This window comes from Argentina anserina, chromosome 3 (assembly GCF_933775445.1).
Source record: "Argentina anserina chromosome 3, drPotAnse1.1, whole genome shotgun sequence".
In the NCBI taxonomy this organism is placed as follows: domain Eukaryota; kingdom Viridiplantae; phylum Streptophyta; class Magnoliopsida; order Rosales; family Rosaceae; genus Argentina; species Argentina anserina.
The window spans coordinates 28388241-28403069 of NC_065874.1; the positions used below are offsets into that span (position 1 = coordinate 28388241).

The 14829-nt window shown below is 37.0% G+C and overlaps 2 protein-coding genes across 2 annotated transcripts; both read left to right on the forward strand.

Annotated features, from left to right (window-relative positions):
- The first annotated feature begins 4369 nt into the window (after nt 1-4369).
- On the forward strand, nt 4370-4962 carry LOC126786045 (histone H4). Its single transcript, XM_050511748.1, has one exon. The coding sequence runs from the start codon at nt 4435-4437 to the stop codon at nt 4744-4746; it is 312 nt and encodes a 103-aa protein (XP_050367705.1). The 5' UTR covers nt 4370-4434; the 3' UTR covers nt 4747-4962.
- A 9350-nt stretch (nt 4963-14312) lies between these two features.
- Nucleotides 14313-14829, forward strand: LOC126786044 (histone H4). Its single transcript, XM_050511747.1, has one exon. It carries the CDS (start codon nt 14367-14369, stop codon nt 14676-14678), a length of 312 nt encoding a protein of 103 aa, XP_050367704.1. The 5' UTR covers nt 14313-14366; the 3' UTR covers nt 14679-14829.

A 14829-nucleotide genomic window follows, 5' to 3' on the forward strand; every position in this document is an offset into this window, starting at 1 on the left:
TCTTCGAGGAATGCACAAGATGAGGCATGTAACCATAGTAACTGAGGCTCCTAGTGCAGATGATATTGTTGCCTACACTAAGTGGGACAACGATGATGGTCTTGTAATGTCATTTTTGTGGAAAGCTATGAATGAAGAGATAATTGATCTGGTGGAGGCCTGTGACACTACACATGCAATATGGAAAACACTGTAAGACTTATATACTAATGACTCTGATTTCATACAGGTTCATGAGTTAATGTGCACAGTTTTGGCGATGCAACAAGATGTGCAACCGGTGGCGCAATATTTCACCAAACTAAAAACTATTTGGGCTGAGATTGATGTGAAATGTCCTTGCATGATCAAGAATCAGAAGGATATTGTTTGGTACCAACATGAGAAGGAGCTTGAGCGAGTTCACCATTTCTTGAAAAGGTCTTGATGCAAAGCATAACAGTGCAAAATGAGAATTGCTCAAAAAGACCGAACCCCTAGCCTAATCACAGCTTTCACATATATCCGTAAGGATGAGTCCCAGCAGGAGAGTCTTCATCAAGCACGACTTGAAGTTTCCAGCCTTACTGTTCATGCTAGAGCTCCAGCACCCCTTCAACAGGCAACTTCAGCTCCACTTCATCAACAAGGACCACCACCAGGCTTCAGGAATTAGCTTCGTCCTCCTTACTCTTATTATCATGATACTAACCATGCTTGTGCGACATGTTGGAAGTTGTATCCACACCTTAGGCCTAAGAGGCCTAATTATTGTCACAAGGCGAAAAGAACTATTTAATTCGTCCAAGAACCAGATATCTATGGTGTGGTTGGACATGATCATCATACAGTAGGAGGAGCAACACCTACCGCATCTAGAGCTGGTCGTGGTAAAATTGGTATGGCTTTAAATATTTCTAACTTTGTTGGTTTTGATACATGGATTATTGATTCTAGTGCGTCTGATCATATGACTTATGACAAATCTTATTTTACTGTATTGTCTCCTCCACCAGTACCATATGTTACTAATGCTAATGGTGAGGTCTTCCCCGTGTTAGGGAAAATGTCAGTTCGTATTACTCCCACAATAAAGCTTCACAATGTGCTATATGTACATGTTTTATCTCATCATTTGATATCTGTCCCACAATTGAACACTGACGCTAAGTGTTATGTGACATTTGTTTCCTATGTATGTGATATTTCAGAATCTTCTCACTGGGGAGTTAATTGGTCGGGGATATCTGAAGGGCAGATTGTTTCATCTGGATCAGACATATGCAAGGGAGAAACCGGGGGCACAGTCTCGGACAACTTTAATCTCCACTTCTGACAAGCTAAGTGAAGTTTGGTTATGACATCGTCTCTTAGGGCATCAATCTTTTAGTGTTATGAAAAAATCCATGCCTACTTTGTTTATTAGTGTGGATGAGTCTTTTTTTTTACGTTGTGAGACATGTGGTTTGGGCAAGAGTCATCGATTTACTTATTCCCCTAGTACTTCTAATAAAAGTATTCTTCCTTTTGAATTAATTCATTCTGATGTTTTGGGACCCTTCAAAGAGTCTATTGTGTCATGAATGTGGTATTATATGTCATTTGTTGATGATTGCACACGTCTTTTATGAATTATTCTCCTTCAAATTAAAGATGAGGTTTTTTCGGCTTTTCAAGTTCAAGCCTTCTATACCACTGTCCAAACACAATATAATGCCACAATTATAATTCTTTGTTCTGATAATGGAGGGGGAATATGTGAATCGTGTCTTTCATGAGTTCTTTAACACACACGGAATTGTTCATCAAATAACGTGTCCTTACACACTTGAGCAGAATCGAGTTTCTGAAAGGAAAAATCGTCATTTACTTGATATGGCTCGGTGTATTCTTTTTAGTGCCCATATGCCTAAGTACCTTTTGGGTGATACTGTCATAACTTCTGCCCACCTCATTAATCGTCTCCACTCTCGTGTCCTTCAGGGAAAAGTTCCATATGAGGTGCTTGCGTCTCATGTCTCATTACCCTCTTTTCATAATCTTCTTGTCCGTGTTTTCGGTTGTGTTGCTTTTGTCCATCTTCCAAAACATCAGCGGTCTAAATTGGATGCCCGGGCAGTTTAATGTGTTTTTGTTGGGTATGGAGGACATAAGAAATGGTACCGGTGCTATCATCCACCTACCAGGAAGTACTATGTCATTATGGATGTTACTTTCTCTAAGGACATAAGCTATTTTGCCTCTTCCGATACTGCTCTTCAAGGGGAGAATTCATATTTTGAAGAGTTGTATTATGGAGAGGGAGAGACAAGTAAGCTAGTAGATATGGTGACAAGTTCAATTTAGATTACCAATGTGTTAGCTACACAGGCGCCACCAGATGATTCCGGTGATGTAGTCACTCCAGCGATTCAGGTACTAGAAGATGACAACACAACTGCCCTTCATGTCTCCCGTACTACTGTTTCTACACCTGACCAATGCTCTCCTGGTTCGGAAGATCACTCATATGAGGTTAGTCATCCTATTGAGGCTAATACTAGTAAGGCTAATAGTAGACAATTTGTCTTGCCAAATAGGTCAACTCGGGGTCAACCAATAAAAAAGTATGAACCTAACCTTCAGGCTAAAGCTAAGTATCATGTGACAAATTTTATGTCTACCAAAAAATTGTCTAAGTCATATGAATCATTTGTAAATCAAATATCTACTGTATCAGTACCTAACAAAGTCCAGGATGCATTGAGAGATCCAAAATAGAGGAAATCAGTAGAGGAAGAAATAGAAGCATTACAAAAGAATTGTACTTGGGAGCTTGTATCTCCACCACATGACAAGAAGAATGTGGGATGTCGTTGGGTGTTCAGATATGGTTCGTCGGGAAATATTTGTATTCGTGTGTAGAGAGAGAATCAATTTTAATCAGGGGGTGGAAAGAGTTTTGGGTAAATGTGCATATGTATTTTTGGTATAGAGAAAATTCTACTAATGTAGCAAAAACAATTAGTGTCATTATTTAAGAGAGAGTAGTGAAAGTTCTCATTTGGTATTTTCTATATGTATTCAATTTATAATATAGTTTTGTTTATATATATGTGTATATATATTATTATTTTATTTATACGCTTCTAAAACATATCTGTTTAAAAAAAATTAAAAGCACTTATTTTCCACATACTTAGACCCGATTCCGTGCAGCTTAGCTAATGAGAGGTCCCCACGCAGGGGTATTTCGATTTGCATCATATGTTTACTACGGAACTCAGGGGTGTTTCCGTAATTCCTAAAGTGTCGGCGCCCAGTTTTCTCGTCAATTTTCAAAATACAAAATGACAAGAACAACGAATGCAAATTTGCTCCCCACCCATACTTCCCCACTTTCATCACCACCCACCTAGTTAATTGACACATGTCTTCTAACCTTAACCACTCTAACTATGGTTACTCTACATATTAATTTTATTTATTTTTTATTTTATCTAATCTTTTCTTTAAACAAAGTATCAAATCCTAATACCATATAATTAATAAAATTTATTATATATTATTGAAGTTAAAAAAATCAAAGCCTAATATATATTAATCAACGAGTAGTATATAATTTCTCTTTTTCAAAACGTGAGTAACAAGTTTTCGGAAAAAAAAAATACAAGAGAACAAGTTTGATCATATATCTGCAAATCAATCTTGCGAACATAGTATCGCTAAAGAAAATAATATAGAAAAATATTCAAAAGAAGAACATATCTCCTTCCATTAGAATCGAATTTAATATATTGTCATCATGTTATATCTACTGAAAATGTCATAAACAATATCCAAAAATGAACACTAAAAATTAAAACGATCAAATATATGAATGAGATTAATGATTAGTATTATGAAATGAGAAAAGATTAGTATAATATAAACTAGGATCATAAAGTTTTTGTATGCATGATTGAGTAGCATCGAACGTTGGGGAAATAAGTCAAATAACTTCAATGATATTAGGATTTGATATTTTATTATTAGGATTTGACATTTTGGTTTTAAAATATAAAAAAAAAAGATTATACAAAATGTGTAAAGTAACCATAATTAGAGTAGTTAAGATTAGAAGACATGTGTCAACTAATTAAGTGAGTGATGATAAAAGTGGAGAAATATGAGTAGGGAGGAAATTTGCATTCAAGAACAACAGAGAAAAAAAAACATGCTCAGAACCAATATCTGTGAATCCAATACAGATGCTCAGAACCAATAAAAACACATGGCGCGGATCGATGCTATAAGCCGTCGATTGGTCCCCAGATCCAACGACAGTATCAGCCCCTTCACACCTCAAATCCCAAACCCCCAATTTCCCTTTCTATATAAATATCCACACTCTCCCCTCTCTCACATCAATTCAACTCCAATCTCTCATTTTCCAACAAATTCAAATTCTATTTTCTTCGAATTCTCCGGTGAAAAATGTCAGGGCGCGGCAAGGGAGGCAAAGGATTGGGAAAAGGCGGAGCAAAGCGACACAGGAAGGTGCTGAGGGATAACATCCAGGGCATCACCAAGCCCGCCATCCGTCGTCTCGCTCGCCGTGGAGGAGTCAAGCGTATCTCCGGCCTCATCTACGAGGAGACCAGAGGTGTCCTCAAGATCTTTCTCGAGAACGTCATCCGTGACGCCGTCACCTACACCGAACACGCTCGCAGGAAGACCGTCACTGCCATGGACGTCGTCTATGCTTTGAAGAGGCAGGGAAGGACCCTTTACGGATTTGGGGGTTAAATTGTTGGGTATTAGTTTAGGGTTTGGGTTTAGATCTGGGCTTGATGAATATTCTGTGGTTAAGTATGTAATTTGTACCTTCAAAATTGAAGTAATGTGAGTTTGGTTTCTCAGTAAATTTATCCCTTTTCTTACGTTTTACATCTTAAATTTCTGGATTGTGGTTCTTCTTGGTTGGTGCCAGCAATCGTAATGTAATCTGAAATTGAATTTGGACTGTTTGGTTTTCAGTTGCTAATTAGAGCTAGTTTCGTTTTGCAATATATCAGTTTTGAAAACTTGAAGGATTTGGATGATACTTTGAAGCAGATTAGAGCAATGCTTTATCCCCAAAATTTAAGGCGTGTCACGGCATTAAGAATTTCTTATAGGTCAAGGAAACCTCTATATTTTACTCAGACCAGAGAAATGATGTTTATGTGAATGATTGGATTGTTGGAAGAAAAATTGCTTTCTGAATGATCCCCTGTCTTCTATTCAAATTACAAAGATAAGCTGGTAGGATTATCGAGCTGTCTTTGCATAGCTGCAGTTGCTGTGCCCAAAAGAGATGCTTACTCATTAACCTCATTCGGGACAACATCAGTCGGCCAACTGAGGCTTATTCTGTGTTGCCCTATGATTCACTTTGGCTGATGTTTGTCAATGTTGTGGGTACTAGTTTGCACTTCATTGTGTAGGTTGAAATTGTAGACTTCACTAGACTTGAGAAATTTTCGATCACGCTTTAGCAAGGAATCCCTCAAATTTGTGCAGATTTGCTTGCAATGGTCATCAGGGCCTAAATAGTTATTCGGGATGGTGATTTGTGGAAGCACAGCCACTGAAACGCTTTTGTTATTGCTTTGAAGTCCAAACTGGCGCATCTGCTGACCTGCTCAATGTGTTGAGGAATTTTTTTTATCAGGGGGCTGTGAGATTGCCAAAAGAAAATGGAGGGTGTGTGAAGATTGTGGTGTTGCCTGCGGCGCATGCTCCATCATCTCCTGAGAGCCAGCCTTCTCCGCACATCTGTCATATCAAGGGTTTTCTGCAACCTAAAATCTATTGACAAGAAACTTAGTTACTAGTAACATCACTCATAAAGGTATGCAGCAATTATATTGATCCATTTCTTGGTGTGTACCTTCCTTGCTATTGGTGGGTGTCAAGTCATGGGGCGGGGCCACATCGAACAAAATACCATCCTCCGCCGAAGAAGCATTGTACATGTCATAAGGTTGAAGACAATCAATGGGAACCTTATTTGGTGTATGATTTTGAGAGTGTAGATGTCCACCACTGATGGATGATTAGGCTCTACAATGGAGAAGATGAATTGAAAACAGGAATTCTAGAGAGACAAAGGAGTTGTAACTTTATGGTTTAGAAGATGCAGTAAGAAGCAGAAGTCGAAAGAGCGGGCATGGTGGGATTGGTGGCCCATTCTCCAGCTCCAATCATGACGAGTTCAACCTATAGTGATGAAGTGATGTAGCAAAAGGTCATGGATGTGCCAGTGTAAACATCTGTTTTAGTGTTTGTAGTGATTGTGACGATTAAACCAATACATAACTTTGTATCTTTGTGTTATTAGTGATTTAGTTTCATTGGACAATACATACATTCCAATTCCAATTGATATTTTAAAAGATAACTAATAATTTATCAGCTCGGGAGGAAGATAGGTTTGACGAGTACGTGACCTTTTGTGTTAATACAACATCTGAAAATTAAATTATATTATTGCAATGGTTTAAAATCTCATAAAGAGAATTCGTCAGCTTAGACAAGGTTAGTAATTGTATACATTAGAATTGTTTTCAATTGAATAGATTACAGTATTCCCGATGAGTAAGATTGAGTTATTAGATCAATTTTAGACATATCACATATTATATGATTATCATGTTTAATGTCATAATCTATTTCTACATGGAAACAAAGATAGTATCAAATCTAGTTCCTAATGATTTCGTGTATTATATCATTATGGTAAGGAATCCTAATTTAAGTCTAGAAGCAAGACTACAAATCAGTATTGAATCAGGAATCTAAATAAGATGACTTAACTTACAAGATGTCTTTAATGGAAGGACTCTTAAGAGTTAAAAATTCTCTATATATAGATGGTAAACGTCCATGTTATCACTACGAGTTATTTGCGTAAGTTTCTATCCATTGAGAAAGCAAAGAGTAGTGACTAACAGAAGACCTTGCCTAGCACCTTGTGACTTCGGATTAAGGCACAATGGATCACGGTGTCGTCGTTCATGAAGATGGTAAGTTAATCTCATTCACTAAGTTAATGATTAGTTGTTATGCATATGATCTTTGGTTTTGTACTCATATCATGTAATTTGATTTACATATAGTATCAGAGCACTTAAGAGCACAAAAATTTTCAGTTTTGCATAACTAAAAATCGGTTTTAGTTTTTTAACCAAAAAAAAAAGTGGTGTACTTGATGATCGCGAGCGTTACTTGATGGTCACGAGCGTCACTGATGATCGCGAGCGTCACGAAGGGTCGCAAGCGTTACTGCTGGTCGCGAGTGTTACTACTGAGGAATTTTGCTTTACGGGTCGAACCGGTTGCAAACACGTGGATCCGGTCTCAACCCAATCAGAACTCAAGAACAACAAACAAAAAAAAAATTAGCCGTTGTGTTTTTCACAACGTTGAGTTTCTGGATATGGGAAGACGACTGGATCGGAAGCGATTGAGACCTTTACGTCTCTTACGGGATTCATAACCCAAATTGCTACGGATTAAGAAGACCAAAGGAAATTGTTGCTGATTCAAAAATTTGTTCTATGCTTCCGCTACAAAAATTGCAGCAAATTTGGGAAAAAAGCAAAACAGGTTTTTTCTTAAAGGTTTTCCGATTTCAATTCAAGCATATTATATATATATATATATATATATATATATATACATAAGAACCCTAGAGCACACCCAGCGTGCATATAAGAGTAGCTTAGAGACTTGGATTGTGGTTGACGTGTGATTCCTGTATGGCTGGGAAATTTAATTTTCTATGCAAATATATACTCTATGGTTGAATTGAATGATTGCATTCTATGTGTGTGCTGTAATTGATGGACAATGTATGCAGATTTTTAAAATCTCCCAATTTTATACATTGTAAAAAGTTTACATGGCACAGAGCTTAGTTTTCTTATAAAGATTATCTGGATAGAAAACAAAGTTATAAGCTCAAAATTGGTTTGTGGTTTCCTGTTGGTATAATTGAACATATTGCACAAAGCATTCTTCTTTGATATCTGCAGGGAATTTTCAAGATAACAAACTGAAAAGTTGTGTTATGTGTTTTTAAATTCATATTTTATTCTTCCAAAAGAAGTGGTTAAAATATGATTTTAGAATACAGACAACAATAAGCATATTTGATGAAAATAAATTCGGATACTTGGAATTAGATCTTCTGTCTAAAGATGTTGATTTGATTCTTTGGATAACATGTTTTTATCTTGTGTGACTTATTGAAAAGAATTACAGGATGTTAAGTACTTGCTCAAAAGTATTGCTTAATGTTGATTAAAGTTATGGATTGAATTACATGCAAGTATATGACTGTGTTGTTTTATGATATTTTTTGTTTTATGCTTGTCTTGATTGACATTGTATGACAAAACAGAAAACACTGAAAACTAAGAACTCATAAAATTTTCTTTTGCTCTTTAGGTAGCACCTACCTCACCTTCAACAATGTTTTAATGCTTACTGGGTCAAACTTTAGAGCTTTGGAAGGATTCTGTAGAAACCTATATCACCATGAATGATAAGATAGGCTATTGTTTTCAAGAGGATAGACCTGAAACCCCAGCAGAAGATGATAAAACCACAGTCAAAGCTAACTATAAGAAGTGGATGCATTCAAACATGATGGCTAAGAATGTTAATAGGCAGTCTATGTCTAAAAGCATTAGAGGATGCGTGGCTGAGCCGGAATTTGCTACTGATTTTCTGGAGGCCGTGTCAGCTAAGTTCAAGGAGAGTGAGAAAGCTGAGATAGCTAGGCTAAACAAGAATATCATAGCCTGTAATACTCAGGAATTGGAAGAGTCAGAGAGCATTTATTAAAGTTGATTAATATCAACAATAGGCTTAAAGAGATGATGGTGGGAGTACAAGACACCTTGCTGGTGCATCATGCACTGGACACACTCCCAAGCAGTTTTGACCATCTCAGGACTAGCTATAATGCTCAAAAGGAAAACTGGACTCTAGATGAACTAATAGCCATCTGTTCTGATGAGGAGGAGAGGATTAAGAAGCAAACCCCAACCATTTACCTGCTTGAAAAGCCTAAGAAAAGAAAGTCACATCCACAGAACAAGCTTAAGCCTAACAAGATCATCTCTAAGACATCAGCAACCACAGGGCCAAAGGATAACAAACCATTCAGATTCAAGTGCTACTTTTGTAAGAAAGTATGACACATGAAAAAGGATTGTACTGGCTATAAGGCTTGGCTAGCTAAAAAGGGTAAGATTATTTCTAATACAAGTTTTTTTTTAGAAGTTAATCTTGTTAATGTCAATCCACAATCTTGGTGGATTGATTCCGGGTCACCTATTCACATAACCAATTCCTTACAGGGGTTCAAAAGGACCAGGACTCCAAGAAGTGAGGATGTTAGCTTGCGTGTTGGAAACGGAATGAAGGTGGCAGTAAAAGCTGCAGGATGTCTTAGGCTTGATTTAGGATCTGGAAAATTTCTATCTTGAATAACGTTTATTATGTACCTTCCATGAGAAGGAATTTAGTTTCAGTTTCTCAATTGGTTAAATCTGGATGTAGTTTTTTGATTGACAATAAATGAATTCTTATTTTTCGAAATAAAAAGCAAATTGGTTCTGGTGTGATATTGGATGATCATATAAAGTTAAATTGTTCAATATCTCAACAAGATATTTCTTTTGTTGAAACAGATATCACTAAAAGTACTAGCACCTTAACTCGTGTTAAGAGAACCAGGAACAATGAAAAATCTGCATATTTATGGCATAGAAGATTAGGCCATGTATCCAAAGAGAGACTGAAACTATTAGTAAGGAACACCATTTTAAACGAGTTAGACTTTTCAGACCTTCATGATTGTATTGAATGTTTTAAGGGTAAGATGACAAACAAACGGAAAAAGACTGCAGTAAGAAGTAAAGAGTTGTTGGAACTCATACACACTGATATTTGTGGTCCATTTAAACACCAAACTATCTGTGGAAACGTGTATTTCATTACATTCATTGATGATTTCTCTAGATACGGTTATGTTTCTCTACTCTCAGAAAAATCACAGGCACTTAAAGCCTTTCAAATCTATAAGGCTGAGGTAGAGAATCAACTAGAGAGAAAGATCAAAACAGTAAGATCAGATAGAGGTGGGGAATTTTATGAAAAATATATAGAAAAAGGTCAACAAAAGGGTCCTTTTGCCTTGTATCTGCAAGAGCATGGAATTAAAGCTCAATATACAACACCCTATAATCCCCAACAAAATGGTGTTGCAGAGAGAAAGAATAGAACCCTTCTAAATATGGTTAGGTGTATGATGTGTACCACTGGGTTGCCAAAATTCTTATGGGGAGAGGCTTTAAAAACTGCAAATTATATTTGCAATAGAACACCAAGTAAAGCCATAGAGAAAACTTCTTTTGAATTATGGTGTGGTAGAAAACCAAGTCTTTTTCATTGTCATGTATGAGGTTGTCAAGCAGAAGCTCGGATTTATAATCCAAAAATGAGCAAGCTTGATGAAAAGTCTGTTAGCTGCTATTTCATAGGTTATCCAGATAAATCTAAAGGTTACAAGCTATATTCTGCTAAACACTCACCCAGAATTTTTGAAACTCATCAAGTAAAATTCATAAATGAGAAAATTCACAATACAATTTATGAGGATTTATCCTCAGACTTTGAAGAACTTGTGATGGGTGAGGATTTAGCAAATACTTTACCTTTAGATAATGAATTAGCAGATGACATCATTATAGAAAATCAAGATGCAGATGATCATGAAATTGATCAAGGAATGCAAATTGACAATCCAGAAAACAATATAGTTGTTCAGAATCCTCTCATTGCTGCAGTGGCACCTATAGCAGAACCTAATCTAATTCCACAACCTCCACAACCTCAAAATCCTATGCTTAGAAGATCCGAAAGAGCTAGAAAAAGCAAAATTTGGGGGGGGGGAATTGTCCTTACATTGTCAGTTATCTAACTGAGGCAGACGTAGTAGAAGATTATGCAGAAGACAATGATCCAACAAATTTTGTTCAAGCTATAGAATGTGTTGAGTCAGAGAAGTGGCAAGAAGCTATGAAATCTGAAATTGAGTCAATGGAGAAAAATGAAGTTTGGGAATTAGTTGAAGCTGATCCAAGTCAAAAAGTAATTGGCTGCAAGTGGGTTTATAAAACCAAGAAAGATGCAACAGGAAACACTGAAAGACAGAATGCAAAGTTAGTTGCAAAAGGATTTACGCAGAAAGAAGGCATAGACTACACTGAGACTTTTTCTCCAGTTTCTTGTAAAGATTCTTTTAGGATTATTATGGCGTTAGTTGCACACTATGATATGGAGCTACACCAAATGGATGTCAAGACAGCTTTCTTAAATGGAGAGCTTGATGAAGTGATCTACATGAAACAACCAGAAGGATTTATTGAAGCAGGAAATGAGAATTTGGTCTGCAAGCTGAAGAAATCAATTTATGGACTCAAGCAAGCCTCCAGGCAGTGGTACAAGAAATTTGACTCAGTGATTTCCTCTTTTGGATTCACTGAAAATCTAGTTGATGAGTGTGTTTATTTAAAAACAGTTAGAGATCAATTTATTCTATTAGTACTATATGTTGATTATATACTTTTGGCTAGCAGCAATCTAAAACTGCTAAAAGATACCAAAAGCTTTATGTCAAAGAATTTTGACATGAAAGATCTAGGTGAATCATCATATGTACTAGGGATTGAGATTAAAAGAGATAGAGCACATAAACTCTTGGGATTGTCCCAAGAGAATTACATTTCTAAAGTTTTGAAGAGATTTAGTATGGAACAGTGCTCTGGAAGAGAAGTTCCAATGTCTAAAGGTGACAAGCTCACAAAAGGTCAACAACCACAAACTGAAACTGAGAAGGAGAACATGAAGTCAAAGCCTTATGCAAGATTAGTTGGAAGCCTCATGTATGCTCAAGTTTGCACAAGACCTGACTTAGCTTTTGCAGTTGGGATGTTATCAAGGTTTCAATCTAATCCATGTTATGAACACTGGGTTGCAGGGAAAAAGGTGTTGAGGTATCTACAGAAGACAAAGAATCACATGCTAGTTTACAGACAAGTCAAGGATTTGAAGGTTATTGGATTTTCAGATTCTGATTTTGCAGGGAATTATCCTGATTTAAAGAAGTCCACTTGTGGATACGTGTACATGATAGCAGGAGGAGCTATTGCTTGGAAAACCATGAAGCAGGCATTGATCACAACCTCAACCAAGCAAGCTGAGTACATAGCAGTATATGAAGCAGTGTGTGAAGGGATATGGATAAGGAATTTTCTACAATAGACTCAAGTACTCAGTCACATTGTGAAAGACAAATTGGAAGTTTTTTGTGACAATGAGGCAGCTGTGTACTTCTGCAAGAACAATAAGAGATCTAGCAATTCCAAGCATATAGATTTAAAGTATTACAGTGTTAGGGAGAGGGTTAAAAGGGGTGAGTTAGTGGTTCTAAGCATAGATACGAACTCACAACTAGCTGATCCTTTCACAAAAGCATTACCAGTTAAAGTGTTCAAGAAACACATAGAGAGCATAGGCATTTTGCCTAACTTAGATGCTTGAGGTCAGTGGGAGCTAAGTCCAGTATGAGCAAACTGAAATTTACAAGTTTTGAGTTCTTGTTTTAATTATCTTTGTGATAACAGTTTTCTTTGTTTTAAATTAAGTCTTGAGGTATTTCAGAATTGTTATGTCATGCTGCAGCTTTACATTAGTTTCTGAAAAACTTACACAAATAAGTTACAGTTGTATATATACTTGCATATCAGATGACTTTAATCATGTCTAGCATGATGATATGGTTCAAGCAAGTTATAAAGTCATTGGTGTCCAGTTTATTGCTTGAAGTTCTGGTTTTAGAACATACGGTAGGACTTGATGTATATGTATTCTATACTTGTTAATACACATTATACATATATCTCAATATTGAGGGTTTGGACATATGTATTTTGCAGGAGCTTATGCTGTAGCAAAGAAACTCTGCATTTTTGTTAAAGTGTAACTCGTTTCTTGTTCTGCATAAGTAACTGCAAGGTGACCATGTTGTGATGGGATTTTTGATTCAATTGTTTCTGGCGCGCACTATAGTAAGTAGTATAGTTTCTGACATTACATGATCTTGATTTTCATAAACCGGAAGTGATTGTCCAAGTGGGAGATTGTTAAATCAATTTTGGACATATCACATATTATATGATTATCATGTTTAATGTCATAATCTATTTATACATGGAAACAAAGATAGTATCAAATCTAGTTCCTAATGATTTCGTGTATTATATCATTATGGTAAGGAATCCTAATTTAAGTCTAGAAGCAAGACTACAAATCAGTATTGAATCAGGAATCTAAATAAGATGACTTAACTTACAAGATGTCTTTAATGGAAGGACTCTTAAGGGTTAAAGATTCTCTATATATAGATGGTAAACGTCCATGTTATCACTACGAGTAATTTGCGTAAGTTTCTATCCATTGAGAAAGCAAAGAGTAGTGACTAACAGAAGACCTTGCCTAACACCTTGTGACTTCGGATTAAGGCACAATAGATCATGATGTCGTCGTTCATGAAGATGGTAAGTTAATCTTATTCACTAAGTTAACGATTAGTTGTTATGCATATGATCTTTGGTTTTGTACTCATATCATGTAATTTGATTTACATATGAGTTTATTAAAATGAGCTACTAACTTCGGCTAAAAACATGTATGCGTCCACGAAACGAATTTAGTTCACCCCACTAACTTAAAAATCGTATCACATCTTGAAAGATATTCGCACCTAGATAATGATATCAACGCAAGTTCTGATTGGACACAAGTTCTGATTGCTTTGAAATTGTGTAGTAGTTTAACAACAAGAGATGGTAAAACTTATATATAGGGCAGAAGGGGACAAATGTGATACACCACGCAACATGTCTGTTGGATGATCAATAAGAAATATACACCAAGTCATGTATAGAGTCATGGTGCGAATTCAAGGGTACTTTAGTAAGTCCGCTAGCTTCCGAGCACGTGCAACTGGCGCTCCTATTTCGCCAAAATATTCAAACACAGCACAAAAACAAGTTCGGGTGCTCTCTCCGATGGGCGCCAAAAAGCACAATCCACGCCAAATTTAACAACCAGTAAGCACACATGACGCGGATCGTTTCACTAAACCGTCGATTAGCATTCTTATCCAACGACCACTATTAAACCCCCAAATTCCAAATCCCTAGTTCCCTTCCTATATAAAAAAACCCAATCTTCCTCCCTCTCATTCACATCACTTGTCACCTTACTTGAAAATCTCTCTCTATTCTCTACAAATTCTCCGGTGAAAAATGTCAGGGCGCGGTAAGGGAGGCAAGGGGTTGGGCAAGGGAGGAGCAAAGCGACACAGGAAGGTGCTGAGGGATAACATCCAGGGCATCACCAAGCCCGCCATCCGCCGTCTCGCTCGCCGTGGCGGAGTCAAGCGTATCTCCGGGCTCATCTACGAGGAGACCAGAGGTGTCCTCAAGATCTTTCTCGAGAACGTCATCCGTGACGCCGTCACCTACACCGAGCACGCTCGCAGGAAGACCGTCACTGCCATGGACGTCGTCTATGCGCTCAAGAGGCAGGGAAGGACCCTCTACGGATTTGGGGGTTGATCTGGAAATTTGGCTTTTATATATTTTTGATTTAGGAGTTATGCTAGTTGTTTATGGTTAGATCTGAGTTTCGTTAGTGCTGGGCTGTTGAACTTTTCGTTCGTGTAATTCAGGAACTTGATTTCTAGGTAATGGAAGTGTAATTTCTCGG

Coding starts and splice junctions, on each gene's coding strand:
- LOC126786045 (XM_050511748.1), top strand. CDS start 4,435: ATGTCAGGGCGCGGCAAGGGAGGCAAAGGATTGGGAAAAGGCGGAGCA.
- LOC126786044 (XM_050511747.1), top strand. CDS start 14,367: ATGTCAGGGCGCGGTAAGGGAGGCAAGGGGTTGGGCAAGGGAGGAGCA.